Source organism: Aedes albopictus, chromosome 2 (genome assembly GCF_035046485.1).
Source record: "Aedes albopictus strain Foshan chromosome 2, AalbF5, whole genome shotgun sequence".
Taxonomy (NCBI): domain Eukaryota; kingdom Metazoa; phylum Arthropoda; class Insecta; order Diptera; family Culicidae; genus Aedes; species Aedes albopictus.
In genome coordinates this window covers 79,827,642-79,849,563 of record NC_085137.1, presented here as the reverse complement: position 1 = coordinate 79,849,563, position 21,922 = coordinate 79,827,642, and the positions used below count along the sequence as shown (strand labels likewise).

General features: G+C 42.0%; 2 protein-coding genes across 2 annotated transcripts; both read left to right on the top strand.

The window, feature by feature from the left end:
• Nucleotides 1-1,789: 1,789 nt before the first annotated feature.
• Nucleotides 1,790-15,637, top strand: LOC115266823 (transmembrane protease serine 9). Its single transcript, XM_029873424.2, has 5 exons — nt 1,790-1,948; nt 2,015-2,322; nt 2,387-2,809; nt 14,719-14,776; nt 14,838-15,637. The coding sequence occupies exons 1-5, from the start codon at nt 1,891-1,893 to the stop codon at nt 15,599-15,601; spliced, it is 1,611 nt and encodes a 536-aa protein (XP_029729284.2). The 5' UTR covers nt 1,790-1,890; the 3' UTR covers nt 15,602-15,637.
• Nucleotides 15,638-15,961: 324 nt separating this feature from the next.
• Nucleotides 15,962-16,988, top strand: LOC109430134 (trypsin-1). The gene is made up of 2 exons (XM_019706167.3): nt 15,962-16,121; nt 16,182-16,988. Exons 1-2 carry the CDS (start codon nt 16,067-16,069, stop codon nt 16,943-16,945), a joined length of 819 nt encoding a protein of 272 aa, XP_019561712.2. The 5' UTR covers nt 15,962-16,066; the 3' UTR covers nt 16,946-16,988.
• The last annotated feature ends 4,934 nt before the right edge of the window (nt 16,989-21,922 follow it).

Below are 21,922 nucleotides of genomic sequence, written 5' to 3'. Positions count from 1 at the left end.
TATGCTAAATCCAGTCTTGCCAGTCTTGGTAAGGTGGTATGAACCACCAACCAAGCCGATCTGTTTAAAAAGCACAGGTCGCACGGCAGAAGTTTCACGCATTCGATGTATTCGTTCAATACATGGCCTACTCTCCTAATTTCACCTTCTATAAAATTTTTACACTTGTTCGCTACCTATCGAATTCTATCATATCTATCATTTCATTATCCACTTTGATCTGTACTCTTTCATACTATGAGTAGAAAAAGAGCGATATAGCCACAAAATCATCAAGTTATGCTAAATATCGATAAAAAGTTCATAAAATGCAAAACATGATGTTAAAACAAGCAGTTTTTAAAAGTGACCAATTTTGAGCAGTGAAAAAAGTGCGGGGCAAGATGGGTCACCTTTTAAGTAATTTACATTTTCTCAACGAAAAACGGCATCGATGTTTTCAATAAACAATTATTATAATTTTATGTTATAATTTTAGGCGTTCTTTCCGCTTGATTGAAGTGAGTTATGGAATAGTCTGGTAATAAAAAATAAATAGCTTTTAAATGATCAAAGAATACGCTCAAAATTGAAGGTGACCCATCTTACCCCGCGGTGGATTATATGGAGAATATATGGAATGTATCGCATAAGAAAAATGGCTAAAAACCATTTTATTTTTCATTTCCAATGAGAGTGAATAATTTTTCAATCAATACCCTAAACTTTTGTATATTCATGCTGGTCACCTAACAAAATTATTAACATAATAAAAATATGACTAATTCGCTCGAAAATGGCACTGACCCATCTTGCCCCGCCCACCCTACATCCTCACTAGCAATTCGTATTGGGGAATATGTCTTAAAACGGCTCATCAACTGTAAGCATTTAACCTTCCAATAAACTATACCTGAAATCCCATATTTCTAAGTAATCAAAATCGTGAGAAACATGAGATATAAAATTCACTTGCTCACTATCGCCCTCTAGTGGTGGAATTTAAGTGTTTCTCACTTGTTTAATTACTTACTTGTTTCTTATGTTTGTCAAGTGTCTAGGAAACCTTGGAGTCAAGGATCAATCAAATGAACTGTATCTGTTCGAAGGCTTTACATCAGGTCGAAAGAAGTGCTGATGCACATACAAACTAACAATGTTAGATAACTCGGCACTACTACAAGTAGATAAACCGCTCTTATTGAGTTGCCCCAATAGCATATCTGCTGAGGTTCCAAAAAAGTGGTGACAAGGCTCCTCTTCGGGGCATCTCGACGAAGCACGAGCTTGCTGCACTCTACGGCGACCCTAACATCAGTAGGTGGTTAAATCCGGAAGGTGGACCGTACACTGAGTGCTGTGGCGAACTGTTGTTGATAACGTGTTATCCCAAATGTGAGGTAGTGCAAAAAAATATGATGCATGTAGAATAGGATTGGATCAAATGCAGTAACATTTTTCGAATGACTAACATTAAGTAGTTAGGAACATCCCCTTAACGATTAATGATTAGGAACACATTTAGAGACGCTATTTTTGAATCGTTATCTTCCTTTATCTGATTCATGCATTGACGTATCCACGGGGGTTCTGAATGTTATAACAAAAAAAGTCTCGTGCAGAAGCGATCAAATGTACTTCACATTTCTAGTGCATGGCAGAGATAACAAAATCATTACCTCGTCACAGATTGCAAACATAGATTGATAGTGACAGGGAACCGAAGAAAATGTTATCTAAATCGTTTCTCTGGCTTAATATCAAAACCATTGGTGTACCATCCCTTTGGTTGGCGATGATTATGATAAGACACCACGGACCACGGCAGAGGAAGATTACTTCGATAACTGCCGAAACGGATCTATTCCAGTTCAGTTCGGTAAGCTTAGCAGACAACACCTACCGGTCAAGATGATCAAAGCAGTAATACTGTGCCTGTGCTTGGCCACTGCCTTCGCACTCAGTACAGGTAAAGTTCTTTGATTTAACATTCGGAAAAGTTACTCAAGAAACGTTTAATTTTCGTTCCTAACAGATAGCAAAGATACACGTGTCGCTGGCGGAGTCAATGCATTAGCCGGAGAATACCCGTACATTGTTTCTATCCAGCGTACTTTCCTGTTTGTAACCAGCCACATTTGCGGAGGAAGCATCCTGAACCCATTCCATGTTATAACGGCGGCGCAATGTTTCTTCAGCCAGACCAGTGGTCGATTCCGCGTTCAAGCTGGCAAGCTTACGCTAAACCAGTTCGAGGCGACAGAACAGACTGTTAACGTTCTGATGACCAGCATTCACCCGAATTACACTGGACAAGCGCTTAGTCCTTATGATGTGGCTATTGTATGGACCCTTAGACAGTTTCATAATCCATTCCAAGTATCTAAACCCCCAATCGTCATTTTAGGTTCGCCTGCAATCTCCGTTCGGCTTCAACGAATTCATTCAACCGATTGTTCTGCCCATCCTGAACACAGTTCCAGCAGGTATTGTCCGCTTTGCCGGATGGGGATCTACTTCGCTGGGTCTTCTCCCAAGCACGCCATCGTCACTGCAGCAGGTGCGTGTGGCAATCTTCCCCAACCAGGAATGTCAATTGATGATGGGTGGGTTCCTTCCGATCACCTCTGCAAACGTCTGTCTGGGACCCATGACCGGAGGCATCGGAGCATGCAGTGGTGATGCCGGTGGTCCAGTGGTTCAAGTCGTCAACAATCAGAATGTGCTCGTCGGTATCATTGCGTGGCATACAACTCCGTGTGGCGTAGCGGGAGTTCCATCGGTGGCCACCAATGTGGCTGGCCTCAACGAATGGATCCTCGAGAACTCGGTGGTTTAAAGGTGAGATTATTGATCGTATTTCGGAGATTTGAATAAAGATACGTGTTTTTATAAAAACTGGTTCTTATATTACCTCTGCTTAAGTGTTGCTTGTTATTATGTCGCCACTGACTTTGAACCAATTTGATTGATAATATTCTAAAATTGGCTTCAAACTATCCTATGAAAGCGCCCTTGTGTCTGAGCTCAATTACAAGCTGGTTCAAAACAAAGCTATCAGTTCAACTGTGGAAGTGAACCCGTGACCTGCTTGATAGATCGGCATCTGGGTGTCGGACGGTTGCCCAGCATCGTCTTCGTCATGACATGTTGGCAAGGTGAATGTGTTGATTTCTCCACCTTTGCTTCGATGTCCTATCGGGTTACAGTTTAATGCTTGTTTGCAGATTACATTTCCTCCCATATTAAAAGTGTGACAGAACCTCAAAGCTCCACTTTTGCGCCCAAATTTCTATTGCTAATCAAATTTTGGTACGACAACTACAACTCCGCTTTGGGGTCCAATTATGAGTTCAACATGAACTAAGTACTGCCTCAGATAGCTGTTTAAAAGTACCTAGTACATGCATCCGTTGAGAGTTCTCCTCTGATGCATAGCAGGTTCCCCTGAATAGTAATAGAATTTATGTTTGATTTAAATATTCGAATTTCGGTAATTTCGATAATTATTCTTTTTCATATCTTACGAGCGTACTGGACTTCATATAGGGGTAGTCGGGGTAATTTGGCCAATGGGGCAATTTGAGCACCACTGGAAAATCACCTAAAATCTAGTAATTTTTGAAAATCCACCTAGGAGCTCCTATACTGGCCTGATATTGAAGCGATTGAAACATTAGAACGAAGTAATTTAGTCTCATAGTAAATTAGAAAAATAAAATTTAAAATTGTTGGCCAAATTACCCCGACGAGGGCTGAACAAAAACATCTCATAAGACTTCCCTTGTTTAAATACCTTAAATAACTTTCAAATTAGTTTGTTTTCTGTACACTTCAAGTTGATACTATATGATTCAACACCAAGCGAAGCATATTAAGTTTGTATTGCATTAGGCGATACAAATTCTTTATTGAAAATAGGGTGCTCATATTACCCCGACGGTTCAAAAACGACATGTACGAGAGATTCAACGTTGTTTTCTGCATCTTCAATCGACTTTTGCTTAAGGTGGCCAAATTACCCCGATTTACCCTACCTAGCTTTTGGCACGTATAGCGTATTAGCTATTGAAGAAGTATTCTTCTTGACATAACGTCCCATATGGGATAAAGCCTGCTCCTCAGCTAAGTGTTCTGTTAGAACTTATATGGTTAGTAACTGAAAGCTACATCTGCCAATAGCCATTTTGCATGTGTATATCGTGTGGCAGATACGAAGATACTCTATGCCCAAGGAAGTAAAAGAAATTTTTGAACTGGAAACGAAACAAGAAAGCTCCTGGGCAGGAACTACAAAGAAGACTGTAAAATTGGAAATACGCCCAAATGTATGCCATACACAACTTAGTCGTAAGATTGATAATAATGTAAAAAGCTTGCACCTGAAAAAAATATCAATTTCAATACCACCTACCTAGAAGTAATATGTGCTTACTAATAAGTCAGAAACCTAATTCGTCATACGCGCCAATTATTGTCGTATCACACGGAAAATATTCAATAATCGTGGGTATTTGAACTGACCATTGCTTATCAGGTATCAGAAGGCAAGCTCCAGAAGCACGTTATCCTCCATTTGGGATATTTGTGCCATCGCCATGCATATTCCCGGACAGGAAATGTCCCACAGAACAACGTGTTCGTACTCGTATACAGATCGGACACACAAGATTAACCCACTGGGGCGAGGCTAACCCCTTCACAAGAAGTGGGTTGGCTAGATCTCCGTAAAGGAGATCAGAAGCAGGAAGCTGCGCACGCAATTCCAGCGTAGGAGCTCCGATTTACTCCCCGGCTAGCCTGCCGGGGAAGACAGTGAACGGAGCGTGGTTGATGAGAGCCATCAACCAGAAAAAAAAGATGGCAAGAGATAAGCAGCAGCTTGGCAAGATCATTGATTTTGCGTCCACGAAGTCCAACATAAGCAAGGAGCTTAACACGGCTATGTTCCTACTTAAGTTTAGAACTATTCACCAGTGCCTACTACAGGATGCGACTGCTTTTGAAACGCACTCGCAGAACCAGGTGAGGCAGCCGTCAGGTGAGGCGGACACTAACCCCAAAGGTCGACCGTAATGCCAGCACGTTGGACTCCAACCAAGCGTCCCGGAAAGCTGGGAAGGGTGGGCCTGGAAAAGCTGGCCCGTCCTGGATGACATGGTTTCGACCGTTGTTGTTAGGCCTTCAGCAACCACAGAATATGGCAAACCAAGGGGAGGACCACCCTTGGACGAAAGTTGACCGGAAGAGGAAGTAGAAAAATCGCTAGTTGAGAAGGACAGGGACGTCAAACCAAGAACGCGTAAGAGAGCAGGTGAAAGGCAAAGCACATTTGGGGTTCTATTCACGCTTGAGCGGGAGAAGATGCGTATCGCGTGTTCTATCTTCTGTGGTCGGTTTATTACTAAAACATATGTACAGTTATTTACAGAAGGTGCTCGGTGGCTTCACTAGTGTGTGATGTGCTGGTGTGTACCTAACGATCTTGGATCGGTTGTGTTTATGTGTGTAGTTCCGAGATCGGATTGGAGTGTGGTACATAGAATGTGTTCCGATGATGATTGTTCCGTGTTGCTAGGGATCGCCACAGTACTCCCCTCTTAATCGTTCCAATACCGGCGGGGAATCCTTACGTGACGACCTGATCGGGTTCGATATGCTGGAGCTTCGGGTTCATCATGGTTCTGGATATTGGAGATTTCTTACCAACGGCAACGATTCTGTCCTCTTGCTGTTGTTGTGGCACATGATCGCGGCCTTCAGTTGTCGAAGGCTTGTGTAACTGTGACTGCCGTCATGTTTGGAATCGGGATCACCTCCGGCCAACGCGTGAACTTGTCGATCATCGTCAGACAATACGCGTTCCCGTTCGATGGTGGTAGAGGACCGATAAGGTCCATGTGGATGTGTGCGAACCTTTCGTCTGGAGTAGCAATCTGGACGATGGGTGCTTTGTTGTGACGGTGCACCTTCGACTTCTGGCAGGCGACGCAGCGAGTGACGAAGGTCTTGCAGTCGCGTCGCATTGATGGCCATACGTAACGGTCGGAAACGAGACGAGTTGTCGCACGCATACCAGGGTGAGAAACGCTATGGAGCTTTTCGATGATCGGTGTTCGGAAATTCTTCGGAACAAAAGGCCGGATTGCAGTTGTGGAAATATCGCAATACATTGGCGTCGTCGACAACGGTGATTGAAGTGCCTTCAGAGCCAAAGATGTATTGGTTGGTGGGTTCTTGAGAAAGGTGGTGAGTTCCGGGTCGGTCCGTTGCTGCTTGGTCATGATTTCGAAATCAATCGGTTCTTTCGTGTTGGAGATGGCTTCGACTCGGCTCAGCATGTCGGCGACTTTGTTTGCCTCGCCGGGTACATGCCGAATGTCCGTCGTGTATTCGCTGAAGAAGCTGAGGTGCCGTTGCTGCGTCGGGTTCGCTCGTTCGGGTCGCTGCCGGAATGCGGTGGTGAGGGGCTTGTGGTCCAGTGTGGCGAAACTCATGCTCACGAGTAAAAAATACTCACTCACCTTACTCATTTGTGAGTAATGCTCACGCTGTGAGTTACTCGCGTATGAGTTTACTCACGCGTGAGTAATGACGTCATACTCTCGCGTGAGTATTACTCACGCGTGAGTAATGACGTCATACTCTCGCGTGAGTATTACTCACTTGTGAGTAATACTCACGCGAGAGTATGACGTCATTACTCACGCGTGAGTTACTCATTTTACTCACGGTGAGTTTAGTGAGTAAGTTATTTTTGTTGGTTTGAAATGACGTTTTTGCAATTTCTCATCGTAATAGGCTGTTTTACCTTATGCAAATCTGACAGGAAAAGGCCTACCCAAGTAACCAAAAGTTCTGCTTCCCATGACAAAATGCACTTTCAAGTTCCGCGAAGTTCAGATAAAGTTCCAAACGGAACTTTCTGGCTGCTTAAGAGGCTAATGATGAGCCTTGTTGGAACTTGGGTCACAAGTTCCGGCAAGGCTAATTGTTAGCCTCTTAAGCAGCCAGAAAGTTCCATTCTGAACTTTATCTGAACTTCGCGGAACTTCAAAGCTGCTTAAGATGCTATGTCGGAACTTTGTCGGAACTTTCAAGTTCATAGAAGTTCAGTTCAGTAGCATTGTGTTTCAATGAAGATTAAATTTATTTCTTTTACAGAAAACAACTGTTACGAATAAACGAATAAAAGACAAATATGAATGTATGAAATCAATGAATACTAGGCTTGAGCAAAAAAAAAATTGCCGCCCATCGGATTCGAACCGACAGTCACTGCGTGAGAGCCCTACGCTCTACCACAGTACTACAGCTGCGATTGAGTGGACAGCAGGTAAAGTCTGACTTGAATCGATTTTCTGTCGGCAGCTAGTTTTGCACATTTGTACAGTAGTGAAGTTAGCTTGACTTTGTCAAGTGTCTTCAGCAGCGCAGCGGTAAGTCGGCAGGCTATCACGCAGGAGGATCCAGTTCAAATCTACATAGCAACGACATATGTGAGAATATAATTATCAGTAGCAATTTCCAGACGTGAATCACAAATCCCCACCAACAGGGTGTGATTCTGAAAAACACATTTTTGTTTCTGCATGAATTTTGACAAAGTTCTGTCAGAAGCTGCTTAGAAGGCTATCCAGCGTGCTTATGTGAACTTTCAAGTTCCAAAATTACTTAAAAATGAAGCTGCTTAGAAGGCTAATGAGCGACCTCGAACAAGCTGCTTAGCTTATAAAGTATCCTTTTATCTGAACTTTTGGTTACTTGGGTACTTTCCCACACCTAATAAACAGTGCTGTAATGATTCATTACAGCACTGATTTGCGTTGCGTAATGAACCATTACAGCACTGTTTTCAGTTTTGGTCAACTTGATGCTTTCTGGACGCAGTTATGAAAAATTGTGACAACTGCACAGTATAATCTATTATGATCAGATTTTCTTAAACATTGACTATGAACATCAGTGTGCAGTTTGATGAAAAAGTTTTGTTGAAAACTATCCTCAAGGGTAATTTATGAAATTGCAAAAAAACGTTGTACGCAACTCGGTGCAGAACTCGATTTTTCCAGCACTCGTCGTAATTATCGAACTCGGCAAGCCTCGTTGGATAAATGTACGACTCGTGCTGTAAAGATCGTCATTCTGCACTTTGTTGCGTAAACTACTATTTCGTTTGTTCTGTACTGCAATGGTGATTATTTATATACAAGGCACAGTTTTCGAGGAAAGGTGGATCTGCTCGAGAGCTTTGGCACCATAGGCTAAAAACTCTTATTGTTTACCTACGCATGCAAAGTAATATCATCAATTTGTAAATCTCTATATCACGCCACACTTTGTTAAGGGTATAACTTTTTTGCAATTTCTCATCGTAATAGGCTGTTTTACCTCACGCAAATCTGACAGGAAAAGGCCTACTTTCCCACACTAAATTATCAGTGCTGTAATGGTTCATTACAGCACTGATTTGCGTTGCGTAATGAACCATTACAGCACTGTTTTCAGTTTTGATCAACTTCTTGATGCTTTCTGGACGCAGGTTTGATAAATTGTGACAGCTGCACAGTATTACCTGCTATACCTGCTATGATTAGACTTCCTTAATCATGGCTATGAACATCAGTGTGCAGTCTGAAGAAAAAGTTTTGTTAAAAACTATCCTCAAGTGGTAATTTATGAAATTGCAAAAAACGTTGTACGCATCTCGGTGCAGAACTCGATTTTTACAGCACTCGTCGTACTTATCCAACTCGGCAAGCCTCGTTGGATAAGTGTACAACTCGTGCTGTAAAAATCTTCATTCTGCACCTTGTTGCGTAAACTACTATTTTCGCATACGTCGGGTCACTTTACGGTATTCAATAAAGATGTTTGGCATATATTTACATACCTTCAAATAATAAATGGTAGGGTCAATTACAGCATCTCCTACGTCCAAACATTTAAAATTTTTCTTTTTTGCATACATTTGATCGTTTTTTCCCATATGGCTAGTTTCTATTACTGTGCAAAAATATAGGGCATGTAATGGCCAAATAGTGGTTTCGCTTCAAAATTACTTGTGCAGGCAAGTAAGGAAAATAGTTTTACACTGGTAACGCCTCCCTTGTAAACTAAAAGAGCTGTAGTTTTTCTGCGCGGAAAAATAGTCCGTTCTACATATTATTCCGTAAGGAAAAGTAACATTTGCACGAGTCCACCCATCTGTTTGATTTGTTCTGGAAAAACCGTGAACAACAAGCACTTAACGGGAGGTCCAAGATGCCCGACCTTCAAGAAAGCCGTAGTGAACAAATCACAGTGCATGTTACGTAACTGAACCTGAACCACTGTGACGCAGCTCAGCAACTGCTTTGTCAGGCGGTTTCTGAGTGGAGGACGGATATCGTCATCTTAGCAGGTTCATACTAAGTTCCGAAGTCCATACCGGCGATATGGACGACGAGTAAATACGCCGTCGAGGAGTTGATATCTAGACTACTTATGAGGGCTTCGTGATCGCCAGAGTGAGCAGGGTCTTCTTCTGTATCTGTTATGCGCCTCCGCGGTGGCCGATCGAGCAGTTCACGCAGATGCTGGACAGTATGAAGATCGTGTTGACAGGGTGAGGGGTGGTGGTAATAGCGGGTGACTTCAATGCCTGGGCCGTGGAATGGGGAAGCCGTTTCACGAATAAGCTGGGTCAGATCCTGCTAGAGACACTGGCCATACCTGGCTACCTTTAGTACCTTTAGTCGGAACGGTGCGAAGTCGATTATTTACATTACTTTGTGTAGTTCTGGCCTAACAAGTAGCTCGCACTGAAGAGTAGAGTGTAGTTACACTCACAGCGATCACCTGGCTGTTTGCTACAGTATCGACTACAACAGCAGGCAGTGGGTAGAGGAAGATGCGGCTAGGCCAAGGCTAAGCCCTCGCAGATGGAAGACAGCATACTTCTACGGAGGAGTATTTAGTGAGGCACTCCGCCTTGAGCGAAACTTACATAATTTAGACAGCGACGAGCTGGTAGCGGTGCTCGCGCGTGCGTGCGATTCGACCATTCCTAGGCGAGTCCACCCTAGAAATGGAAGACCACAAACTTACTGGCGGATTCAAGCGATTGGGGACCTGCACCGCGCCTGCCTACGGGCTAGGCGGCGGATGCTGCGAGCACGATCTGAGAAAGTGCGAAGCGAACGGCGACAAGGTGGTGTTCGCCGTTGCAAAAGCCACGCTGAAGACCGAGATAAGGGCAAGCAAACAGGCATACTTGGAGGGTCTCTGTCAGAGTGCCAATACGAATTCGTGAGGTGATGCCTACAGGATCGTGATGGCCAAGACGAGAGGTATCATATCTCGTACAGAGCAACCTTCAGAGAGGTTCCACCAGGGCATCGAGGGGCTTTTTCTGCGTCATGATCCTAGTCCTTGGCCTCCTTTCGTAGGACAGCCGGGGACTGCGGCTAGCGATGAGGAAAGGGTCACCGATCGATGTGGTGGAATATGCGGAGTCCTTAGCGTAGGTAAGGCCCAGTTCCGGCCTTAAAAATAGCTATCGCAGAGGCTCCCGGGATGTTCAGGGCTGTCAATCGCGTAAAAAATTCGTGTAATAAATTGTGCAAGAAGTGCAGAAAAAAGTCGTGTAAAGATGAATTTAGTGTTAGCCCATACTGCCGTTCTAAGCATATCTGTACCATGTTCGAAAATGTGCAACTGAGAAAAAAGCGATTAAAGTTAAAACCGTATTTTTCTAATTGACCAACAACTACAGTACCACTATGGCACAGGCAGCCGTATTTCTATTAAAATGGATTATATCTGAAGTGGAATCAGTAAAGTTTCCTTTTTTAACGCAAATAAAAACATTTCATTTTTGAATAAATACTTCCCAGCGGGACAGTTATGCTGTGAAACACAACGCAATTTTGAAATTTCTACGCTTACTTTTCGCAGTTTTTGACTGTATTTCTTGTAGTGGGACATATATGCTTGGAAATGCAACAATGGGACAATATGGCTTGGTATTTATTTTCGAAATTTCAGAACAAACTAAGGACTTTTACAAGTTTACTTAAAAGTACACATACAATTATACTAATAGGAGGAAAAAAGTGAAAAATGCTGAAAATCAACATGGGACAGATATGCTTAGAACGGCAGTGCATAGCTAACACAAAATTCATATTTACACGACTTTTTTCTGCACTTCTTGCACGATTTATTACACAACTTTTTTACGCGATTTGTAGAGGGTAAATCTCATAATAAATTTCCTTTAGTTTTTTCTTTCGATTTATTAGGTTACGCGATTTTTTTTTGTTTATTTCAAAACAGATAAAGAAGCCAATTCAAGCATTTTACTCAGTCTGCAAATGCCTTTTTTGATAGGTGTTTCGTTATTACAGAGCTGAAATCTAAAGTGCTAAATATTGGGAAAATTACAGTGAAACTGCAGGGTAGGTGCTCATTATGCCCTGACTACCCTTACAAATTTGAAACTTGTCGAATTTTGGACCCCTAGAGGACATTAGATTGAATTTAAGTCAACATCAAACATATTCAGAGGGTGTTACACATAATATATGATGTTAGTATGATCGTAAGGGTCCATATAGCCGAGGCGGTAAACGCACGGGTATTCAGCATGACCATGCTGAGGGTGACGGGTTCGATTCCCGGTCGGTCCAGGATCGTTTCGTAAAGGAAATTTCCTTGACTTCCTTGGGCATAGAGTATCTTCGTGCCTGCCACACGATATACGCATGCAAAATGGTCATTGGCAGAGGAAGCTCTCAGTTAATAACTGTGGAAGTGCTCATAGAACACTAAACTGAGAAGCAGGCTTTGTCCCAATGAGGACGTTACGCCAAGAAGAGAGAGAGATGATCGTTAAAGCCTCCACTTTCCGTTAAAACTACTCTCAAGGTTATTATTGGCTGAAAGTTTGATTAAAATAACTGATTTTTGAAGCATCTGTTTTTACTGTTTTAGACACCCCTCTTAGATATATATTTTGGACCGGTTTTTAATCCCGTTTGAAACTATTTTCGAAGCATCTGCCACTTGAATATGCTGGATCACATCCCAATTACTTGATTGACAAAGGCTGATTAGTCGAACGTTGCGAATTTAAGGCGAAACTGGAAGCATTTCCTCACTTTTTGGTGTTTGATTTTTCATTAAATAACGAAGCAATATTTTCAAAATCGGTTATCGTGCACATGTAGAGTATGGATCAAGGTATCTTCTGATGTTTTTGTGTAGTGGAAAATGTTTTTGGTTTTTGCAGAAACCATTTTTTTTTTTTTTTTTTTGAAAGGTTCCTAGCGGCACGCCGACGGACGTAGAAACCTCTCCCATCACTGTACGCACAAGCGTCTCGCGTTTGCGCGGACAACGACAGTTCACTAGGCCTTTGGATAGGATAGAGTACGTAATCCTTCAGAAGCAGTTCACCAGCCGTGCACGGAACATGTCGTCCAGTAAGACACTGTTGCGTACTGACTCAGAAGGTTACGGTAGAAGGTGTGAAAGTTTCGGTTTTGTCATATGGTCAATTTTGTATTTGTTTTTTTTTTGTCATGTCAAGCTTTAAAGAATGTTATTGTTCATATTTATGCTGTGCCCAATTCAGTAATCTTTGGTGTGCCTATGATCTGTTAGATAGTCGATGTGTTTGTTATCTCCATTTTCGTTGATCCTCATTTTAGTATTGTTTTTATTATCTTTGAAAGTTGTCTTTCGTCCACATCCCTATCAGCACTATCACCATCGGTCCAAATAAGTCCATATTAAAGAAAACCTTTCATACACTCAGTCGAAAAATCTAATTTGTCATAAATAGTCTACGTTAGTCAAAGTCGAAGTAGTCAGTTTTTGTCGATTTCGTCTTGATCACACGTTAGCTTCGAATCTATAAGCAAGCACTGTTAAATGCTGCACTTCCCACTATTAGTTACTTAGTTATTTTAAATTGATATTGAAAATTATAGAGAAAATTGAATCACGAAAGCACATCAAATGTTGAGAACTATGTATTAGCAAATTGAATACGCGAGATACTACTAATTATTTCATATTTGAATTAAAGTTGTATTTGTATAGTGTATTTGTTAAAATTAACCGAATAGTGGGAAGCCCAGGAAACAGTTCAATGTCTGCTGACTCAAAAAAGATTCCGAGACTCGTCATGAAACACAAAAAAATGCATTATGATTCACAACGACTCTCGAAACCTTCCCAGACTCAATCGACCAGAACTGTTTTCTGGGTATAGAAACTACTAGGCCCCAGCAGGTCCCTCCTGTTTATCGAGCATTTCTGATAAATCAGCCATACTCCATCTGTAGCAGCCGGCTCGCAATGAACCGTTGGAGGCGCATTAAAGTATTAAAGGTGATATTTTCATTACAAGAATTACAATTAACATCCTTCACTTCAATACCGTCGAACCCTGTGATCTTGGCCAGGGTTTTTGGTTTTTGCAGAAACCATTTTTGAACAAAATTTCACATAAAAATGGTTTTGTTGACATCTGTAAGTTTCCTCGGGACCAACATTCTTTTCGTAAACATGTCGCGGCACTCGCTCGGATGACAAAATTGGCAAAAAAAAAATCAAGGCAAATAATGCTATTTCCAGTGAGGAAATGATTGCTGCCCGTGCAGAGCAATCTAATTTAGCGGATGGTAGCATTTTCATCATCTCTTCATTAATTCTGTGAAAATTGTATGGGGGTCTAAGATATATGGGGATCCAAATTATATTGGTTACCCTAGGGCTTGTTTGACTATCCTTACAAATTTGAAACTTGTATCATAGAATTTGGGGTCTCCAGTTAGCCTAGTGGTTACGGCTGTGGATCACCAATCCGGAGACGGCGGATTCCCGTTCCGGTCGGGAAAATAATTTTCTCGACTCCGTGGGCATAGTGTATCATTGTACTTGCCACCCAATGAACAAATTCTTGAAATGGCAGTCAAAGCTCTAAGTACACAAAGTTGAAGAGAGGCAGGCCAAGTTCCAATGCTAACGTCGAGCCATAAAGAAGAAGAAGAAAGATCGGAGAATTTCAAGTACATCAGGAACAGAAAGGGCTATATAGAGCATGAAATGAAAAATGAAAATCATGTTGGTACGGGAGGCAAAATGACGTGATGAACAGACGATGGCGCCGATAGTAGTGTAGTGGTACACGTTATAGTACTAGTCTCAGATTATGTTCAAATGGGTTCGAGGACTAAATTTTTACAGAACAATCCACTAATGCATAAATGTGTCTTAAGCAGAAGAATAAAACCTCTATATCTCCATTAAAAACCAGACGATAATAAGTTTGAAAAGTGTTGTAGCCGGAATTTACCATAGTTAGTGCGCGAATAAAATTTTATTTAAATTTCATAAAGCGAATCTTCTTAATTCTTCTTATAGATGAATTGGATATTCCATTCAAGTTGTTCTAATTTCTAATGCACACGATATGACCATATTGAGAGTAGGTTCTGATCCAGTTGTAATGTAATAACGCCAGAGGATTCCGATTGCAATAAGAAAGTCGTGAAAACCCATTGGCCTTACCCATTGGTCTTCCCGCAATGATAAGCTGGACCTCGTCATATGCCAATATCTGAAATTCACTTCGGTATCAGAGAGGCAATGCGGTGCAATCTCATCAGAGGGCATAATCAAAAGTATTGCAAAATCGCACTGCATATAAATACGAGCCTTGCACTCACATGCTGCAGTTGAATTGCAAAAATGAAACTTCTAGGACTATTGGTGTGTTTGGTCGCCGCCGTTGCGGCTGCTCCTCGTAAGTAGAATCGTTCTGTAGATATTTGAGTAAAATTCTAACGTTGCAACTCAATTTTAAGACAAGGACTACATCGAGCTGGCCCGTGGAGGACGCGTGGTCGGTGGAATCAACGCTCTGCCCAATGAGTTCCCGAGCATCGTTTCGGTTCAACGACTGATCCTGACCCTGTCGGCCCACATCTGTGGTGGAACCATCATTAACCAACGCTTCGTTCTGACCGCTGCTCATTGTATCACTGAATCGCCTGAGAATGCCCGCTTTGCTATTTGGGCTGGATCGCACGATATTACCGTTGCTGAAGCTAACCGTCAAAACATCAACGTTGAGGAGACCATCGTTCACCCGGAATACCTCGGTGGAGTGAACCCATCGGATGTTGGTCTTATGCGTCTGCAGAGCTACCTGAACTTCAACGCCTTTGTCCAAGCAGCAACTCTGCAGCCGGGCGGTTCTCACGCTCAGCCTGGACCAGCTACTCTTGCCGGATGGGGAAGCACCTCCACCACAACCGTTCCTTCCATGCCCGCCATCTTGCAGAAGGTCGTGAAGCCCATCATTGACTACGATACTTGCACAGAAGCCAACGGAGGACCAGGAAATAGCCCACTGGGACCAACCAACGTCTGTACTGGACCTCTAACTGGAGGAGTCTCTGCCTGCTCTGGAGATTCCGGTGGTCCACTGTTCGTCATCGCCAATGGTGTGCAGACTCAGGTCGGCATTGTGTCTTGGGGATGGATGCCTTGTGGATCGGTTGGACGCCCATCGGTCTACGTTGGCATTTCTCACTATCGTGATTGGATCGATACAAACTCAGCGTAAATAGACTGTTTCGTTTGCAATAAACTGCATATTTGATTGGTATGAGATGGTGTTGTGTTTATTTTGGATATATCATAATATTATACAGTGAGCGGTATATCAGCTATAACAGGTGGCTGATTGGTGTACAATTTAAAGTCAAACAAAATAATGATATCGCAAATTTTGTTTTATTGCATTACGTTTGCAGTCTTTCCTATACCTGCGTAAAACTTATCAAAGTGAAATTTTTGGTGATAACAGTATCTTCCCACATTGATACAAAGAAGTAGTTGTCGAGCGATTATTGGTAGGAACTGTGAATTTCCCAAATATTACGCGGGTTGTCCAAAATGATAAGCGCCCGCTTACGTATCAGCAGATTACCGTTAGCAGTTTACCGAAATGTGCTTCTGGTTGTAAAATGTCCAGAAGGTATAAATAGTCTCAGTCCTTCTGGATAAAGCCTACAGTAGTTCAGCGAAAATGAAACTGTTGGGGCTTTTGGTGTGTTTGGTTGCCGCCGTTGCGGCTGCTCCTCGTAAGTAGAACAATCTGTGCGCATCTGTGTTAGTTTGTAACGTGATTATTCGTTTTCAAGACTCGGACTACATTGAGCTGGCCCGTGGAGGACGTGTGGTCGGTGGTATCAACGCTCTACCCAATGAGTTCCCAAGCATTGTGTCGATCCAACGTTTGATCCTTACCCTGTCGGCCCACATCTGCGGTGGAACCATCATTAACCAACGCTTTGTTCTGACCGCTGCTCATTGTATCACTGAATCGCCCGAAAATGCCCGCTTCGCCATTTGGGCTGGATCTCACGATATTACCAATCAGGAAAGTGCCCGACAAGTGATCAACGTTGAAGCTTCTATCGTTCACCCTGAATACCTTGGTGGAGTCAACCCATCGGATGTGGCTGTCATGCGCCTGGCTGGTTACCTGAACTTCAACGCCTTTGTCCAAGCAGCTAACCTGCAGCCAGCTGGTGCTGTACCTCAGCCTGGCCCAGCTACTCTCGCTGGATGGGGAAGCACCTCCACCACCAACACACCGTCGATGCCTGCCATCCTGCAGAAGGTCGTGAAACCCATCATCGATTACGATAGCTGCGTTGTGGCCAACGGTGGACCAGGAAACAGCCCACTGGGACCAACCAACGTTTGCACCGGACCATTGACCGGAGGAATCTCTGCCTGCTCTGGAGACTCCGGCGGCCCACTGTACGTCATCGCCAATGGTGTGCAGACTCAGGTCGGTATTGTGTCTTGGGGATGGATGCCTTGCGGATCGGTTGGTCGCCCGTCGGTCTATGTTGGTATTTCTCACTACCGTCAATGGATCGATACCAACTCAGCGTAAAGAAGAAATCTTGAGTAATAAATTCGCTTTTTAGGTTATTAAATGTTAATGCTGTTCTAACTTGGTTTCAAAATCACAATCTTGGCTCTTTGTGTAAACTACTTAAACTCTCAAGACAGTCCATTTCTGCATTGTTCGACATAAAACACTTGGGGATGTTGAAACAGTTATTCCGCTGAATTCATTGAGCATGATTTGACTGCTACTATGTAGAGTGCAGCAAGCTCGTGGTTCATTCTCCTCCGCTACGGACCATTTTCCGGCACATTACCAAAGATCGTCCTTTGAACTTTTATGAATGTACTCCAGCAGTCCTCAACAGGCGCCTTATCGAACTCACCCTCATCTGGCAACACTGCTTCGAGATTGAGCATGCATATGGAATGGTGAAGCGTGCATGTTGCTTCAGTCGAGCTAACTAAGTCTTATCGAGGCAGTCGTAGGCATGGCATCCGGTACCGTACATTCTTGATGATGAAGAGTTTTGGTCAGTCGATGTTAGCGCGTCGATAAGGCCCTGATGTCAATAATGTCGACGAAATGCCGTTCATCAATCAGAACGCGATCGGATTGGGAACTATTCTCAAATGAGTTGAAATTCGGAGTTTTCGACTAGCGAAGTTGGATTTTTCTCCAAATCCATGCGTCGGACCTATCTTCGGAAGTGGTGCGCTGTATAGTAAACCTGGTCCACTATACAGCGCACCACTTCCGAACTTAGGACCGACGCCTGGATTTGGAGAAAAATCCAACTTCGCTAGTCGAAAATTCCGTGATTCAACTGCACGGAAAATATCTGCTGTTGTGATCTCTAGTTGTGACGATATAGAAGATAGAACGCAAGATTCAGAATTTGGTCAAGGCGAAGAATGTGGTTGCTGGTGCACAGTCCTTGACAGTTCATTTTGCGGAGCAGTCGTCCTGGTTCCTGATCCGATGCAAGGTTGGCCATAGAAAACTTCGAAGATCTGCTCGAACAGAATCCACAATCTCGTTTTATGATGACGTTGTACGTGAGCGGTTAACACTAATCGCAATAACTTCTAAGACTTTGATAGTTTTATTTAATTGAATTTTAATATCTCTATGAAGGGTGAATGATCGTTTCGATCCGTGTGTATTTCGCAAACTTTGGAAAAAAAAGTTCGGGCATGTTAGCGGAGACAGCCAGTTGTTCACAGATGGTTCAAAACGGATGATTCAACTGCTTTCGGTGACTACAGAGTTTTTTTTATAGCACCACTTTCATGCTTCGGAAACCTTGTTCTGTAATCTATATACAGTGTATCAAACAATTGTCCGTACAGCAATTTTATGGTCAAAATAATGTTTCATTCAAATGATCATAACTTTTTTATACATCAATCAAATACGCTGAAATTTTGATCAATCATGAACCATATATTAAAGCTCCTTTGGTAAAATTTTGATCTAGATCGAATAAGCTTTCTGAAAGTTATAAAACTTTTAGTAAAACTTATAAGATTTTTGAACACATTTTTAAAACATTATATCTCAATATGTACTCGATGAAACTTTTTAATTTTTTTTGTGATACAGCTTATACCTAAAGCTTTCATATGCATCTTCGTTTGAGATTTTATATTCACTACAAAAAATATGAAAAATCTGTATATGTTCAGAGTGTGGAAATTTATCATATTTTGCCAAGTGTTTTCAACGTTTTTAAACTCTCTTAATGCAATATTTTTATACAGGACCTACTAAACCACATATGAAAAGTAAGTCCTATGGATTTTTTGTTCAGTCAATACGCTTTTATTGGTGGAAAACGTTTGGCAGATTATATGTCCAAAATATGGTAAGTTTTTAAACAACGTCAAATGCATAAGCACATTTTTTATTTTTTTTTGAAGTGAATATAAAACCTCTAAAATGGCTTTAGGACAGAAGGTCGAAGGACAAATGGTCGAAGGACAAAAGGTCGAAGGACAAAAGGTCGAATGGACAAAAGGTCGAATGGACAAAAGGTCGAATGGACAAAAGGTCGAATGGACAAAAGGTCGAATGGACAAAAGGTCGAATGGACAAAAGGTCGAATGGACAAAAGGTCGAATGGACAAAAGGTCGAATGGACAAAAGGTCGAAGGGACAAAAGGTCGAAGGGACAAAAGGTCGAAGGGACAAAAGGTCGAAGGGACAAAAGGTCGAAGGGACAAAAGGTCGAATGGACAAAAGGTCGAATGGGACAAAAGGTCGAATGGGACAAAAGGTCGAATGGGACAAAAGGTCGAATGGGACGAAAGGTCGAATGGGACAAAAGGTCGAATGGGACAAAAGGTCGAATGGACAAAAGGTCGAATGAACAAAAATATTACTAGACCAAGTTACCAGCTGCTGTGTCACTTATAAGAATTAATAGTTCATGTTGTTGCTCATTGAGAGAAACATTATGGTGCTGTTATAGTAATCATATGTACAGTGGAGACCCGATTTTGTCAGCCCCCGATTTTGTCTACCCCCGATTTTGTCTACCCCCGATTTTGTCAGCTTTTTGACCCGATTTTGTCAGCCTTTTTTGAAGTAAAAAATTAATTTGTATTTCATTCAGAATTTCTATTTTATATTCATTATTAATGCACTTGATGTCTTTAGGCGTCATAGAAAAATTACGGAATGAACAAAACTCGTGTAACTTTTGAAAACGGCCAATCTTTTTTTGCAAACTAACACATTGAGGCAATTTCAGCACCCAACCCTCGCCAATGCTTTAAACCAATATTGTTTTCAATTGCTAAAAGATTCCAGCTCTCTCTCTTCTTGGCGTAACGTTCCAACTGGAACACAGCCTGCTCCTCAGCTTAGTGTTTTATGAGAAATTCTATAACTTTTAACTGGGATCCCCCACAGGCAATGTTTATTTTGCATTTTTAGGTACATATATCGCGTGGTAGTCATGAAGATATTTTATACACAAGGTAGTTAAGGAAATGTCGATTATGAAATGGATTCTGAGCTAACCGGGTATCAAACTCGTCACCCTCAGCATGGTTTTGCTGATTGCACGTGCGCTTATCACATCGGCTATATGGGCTTAAAGACTATTCTTCTTAATTTCCTCTGGAACAGAACAAACAATAAACGCTGCCTGTTGTTGTGATTACAAGTCAATTCATTTACTTCTTTCCGACATCTCTGGGATTCCTCTAGGTTTACTTGTTTGGATTGATCAAGATAGGCTAACATTTGAAAAGGGCGCAACAACCATTTCGAATTTTTGCTTCTCCCTTCCTTCTGAGCACATAGCCCATTTTTCATGTAATCTCTGACCAGTAACAGATAGAGCAGACTCTCTTCTATCTGATAACAGGTTAAGTTTGCATAAATAAATTGAAATACGCCTAGACGGGGTGGAAGATGTAGAAACATGCAATGGTTGTTCAGCCCTTTTTTACATGTTGGTCTTGATTTATTATGAGATTTGTATTTAAGTTTTCTTGCTTGGATTGCTTAAAAAATTGCTGTGAGAATTGTATTCATTAGAAACCCTTAAGTAATTCGAGATAGGATTCCCCCAAAAATTCTTGCTGCGAGTCCTTCAAGAACTTTTGCGTGGTTTCTTGTAAGAATTTTTGCTGGTATTTCTCCAAGAATTCCGTTGGGAATTTTTAAAGGAATTCTTCCGGAAATTTTATAACGATTCATTAAAGTGTGTCTCTTTAAGATTTTCTCAGGCATTCCTCCTGTGATTTCCCCAGAAGCTTTTCTTGAGACTTGTTCTGGAACTCCTGCCAGGATTCCTCCAAAAGTTTTGCTGATATTTTGACAGCATTTCTACAAAAGTTTTCTACATGACCTCCTACAGCGATGTATTCAAAGGTTTCCCCAAAGATTTCTCCAATAATGTCTCCTACAATTGCCACGTGGATTTATCCAGGCATTTTCCTAGCGATTCTTTTAAGACATCCTGCTGGCATTTCTCCATACATATATGTTTGGATAGTCCCTGCTGGAGTTAAAAAGACGCGGACACCGTCTTCAGCCAGAGGCTGTACAGACTGAATTTTAACTTAACACTAGACAAGGGACAAACACGGAGCATGCACCAGTGGATACGGAGACGAAACTATTCTCACGAAAAGTTTCATCGCCCGGAGCGGGAATCGAACCCTCACCCCATAAGCATGGTGCGATTAGAAGCTTGGTGACCCTAACCGCACGGCTACGAGGCTCCAGCAAGTTCCTCCAAGAAATTTTCTGGAAATTTCTATAAGAGCCTTTTCAGATATTTCCCTATGAATTGTTCATGCATTCTTCCTATGATACCCCCAGGTTGACGAACTCCTGTTGTGATTCCTTCAGAAATTCTTGCTGGTATTCCTGTAGGACTTTATCCAGTAACTTCTACACGAACTCCTCTAGTGATGTATTCAGAGATTTCTGTAGATACTTCTGCAATAATCCCTATAAGAATTACTGCGTGCTTTAGTCCATGATTTATGGAGATTTATGGAAGGCACAATTTTCCCAAATGGAAGAGAACGTGCCCCTGGAGCCAACCTACTGCTGAATAAATGTAGGGATTTTCCTAGGGATTTTTTCAAGAATTCCTCTTAGGATTCCTTCAGGGATCCTTCTAAGAATTTCGTAAAATATTTCTCTATTAATGCCTTCAGTAATTACTCATACAAGAATTCCTCTAGAGATTTCACTATGATTCCTCTGTTAGATATCCCAATTTGGCATCCTCTATGGATTTCCCGGGGGTCCCGCTCCAGATTTTTCCAGGGTTACCTCTTGGCATTTTTTTTGCGAAAATCCCTTGGTATTGCTTCTGAAATTCCTTTAGAAAATTTTGTTGGAAGCTCTTATGGAATTCATGGTAGAATTTAACAATTCATTTCTGTTATGGTTTCTCCTTAGACTGCTTCAGATATTCCCCCAGTACTTTTTTCCAGGAATTCTTCCATGGATTTCTCAAGGAGATTTCTTCAAAGATTGTAATAGGGATTCTTT

What these genes read in the sequence shown, in the direction of transcription:
- LOC115266823 (XM_029873424.2), top strand. Translation starts at nt 1,891, where the DNA reads ATGATCAAAGCAGTAATACTGTGCCTGTGCTTGGCCACTGCCTTCGCA. An exon ending in GTCCTTATGATGTGGCTATT is followed by an intron (nt 2,323 to 2,386) that starts GTATGGACCCTT and finishes TCGTCATTTTAG; the next exon opens with GTTCGCCTGCAATCTCCGTT. An exon ending in AATGGATCCTCGAGAACTCG is followed by an intron (nt 2,810 to 14,718) that starts GTGGTTTAAAGG and finishes AGTTGAATTGCA; the next exon opens with AAAATGAAACTTCTAGGACT.
- LOC109430134 (XM_019706167.3), top strand. Translation starts at nt 16,067, where the DNA reads ATGAAACTGTTGGGGCTTTTGGTGTGTTTGGTTGCCGCCGTTGCGGCT. An exon ending in CGCCGTTGCGGCTGCTCCTC is followed by an intron (nt 16,122 to 16,181) that starts GTAAGTAGAACA and finishes TTCGTTTTCAAG; the next exon opens with ACTCGGACTACATTGAGCTG.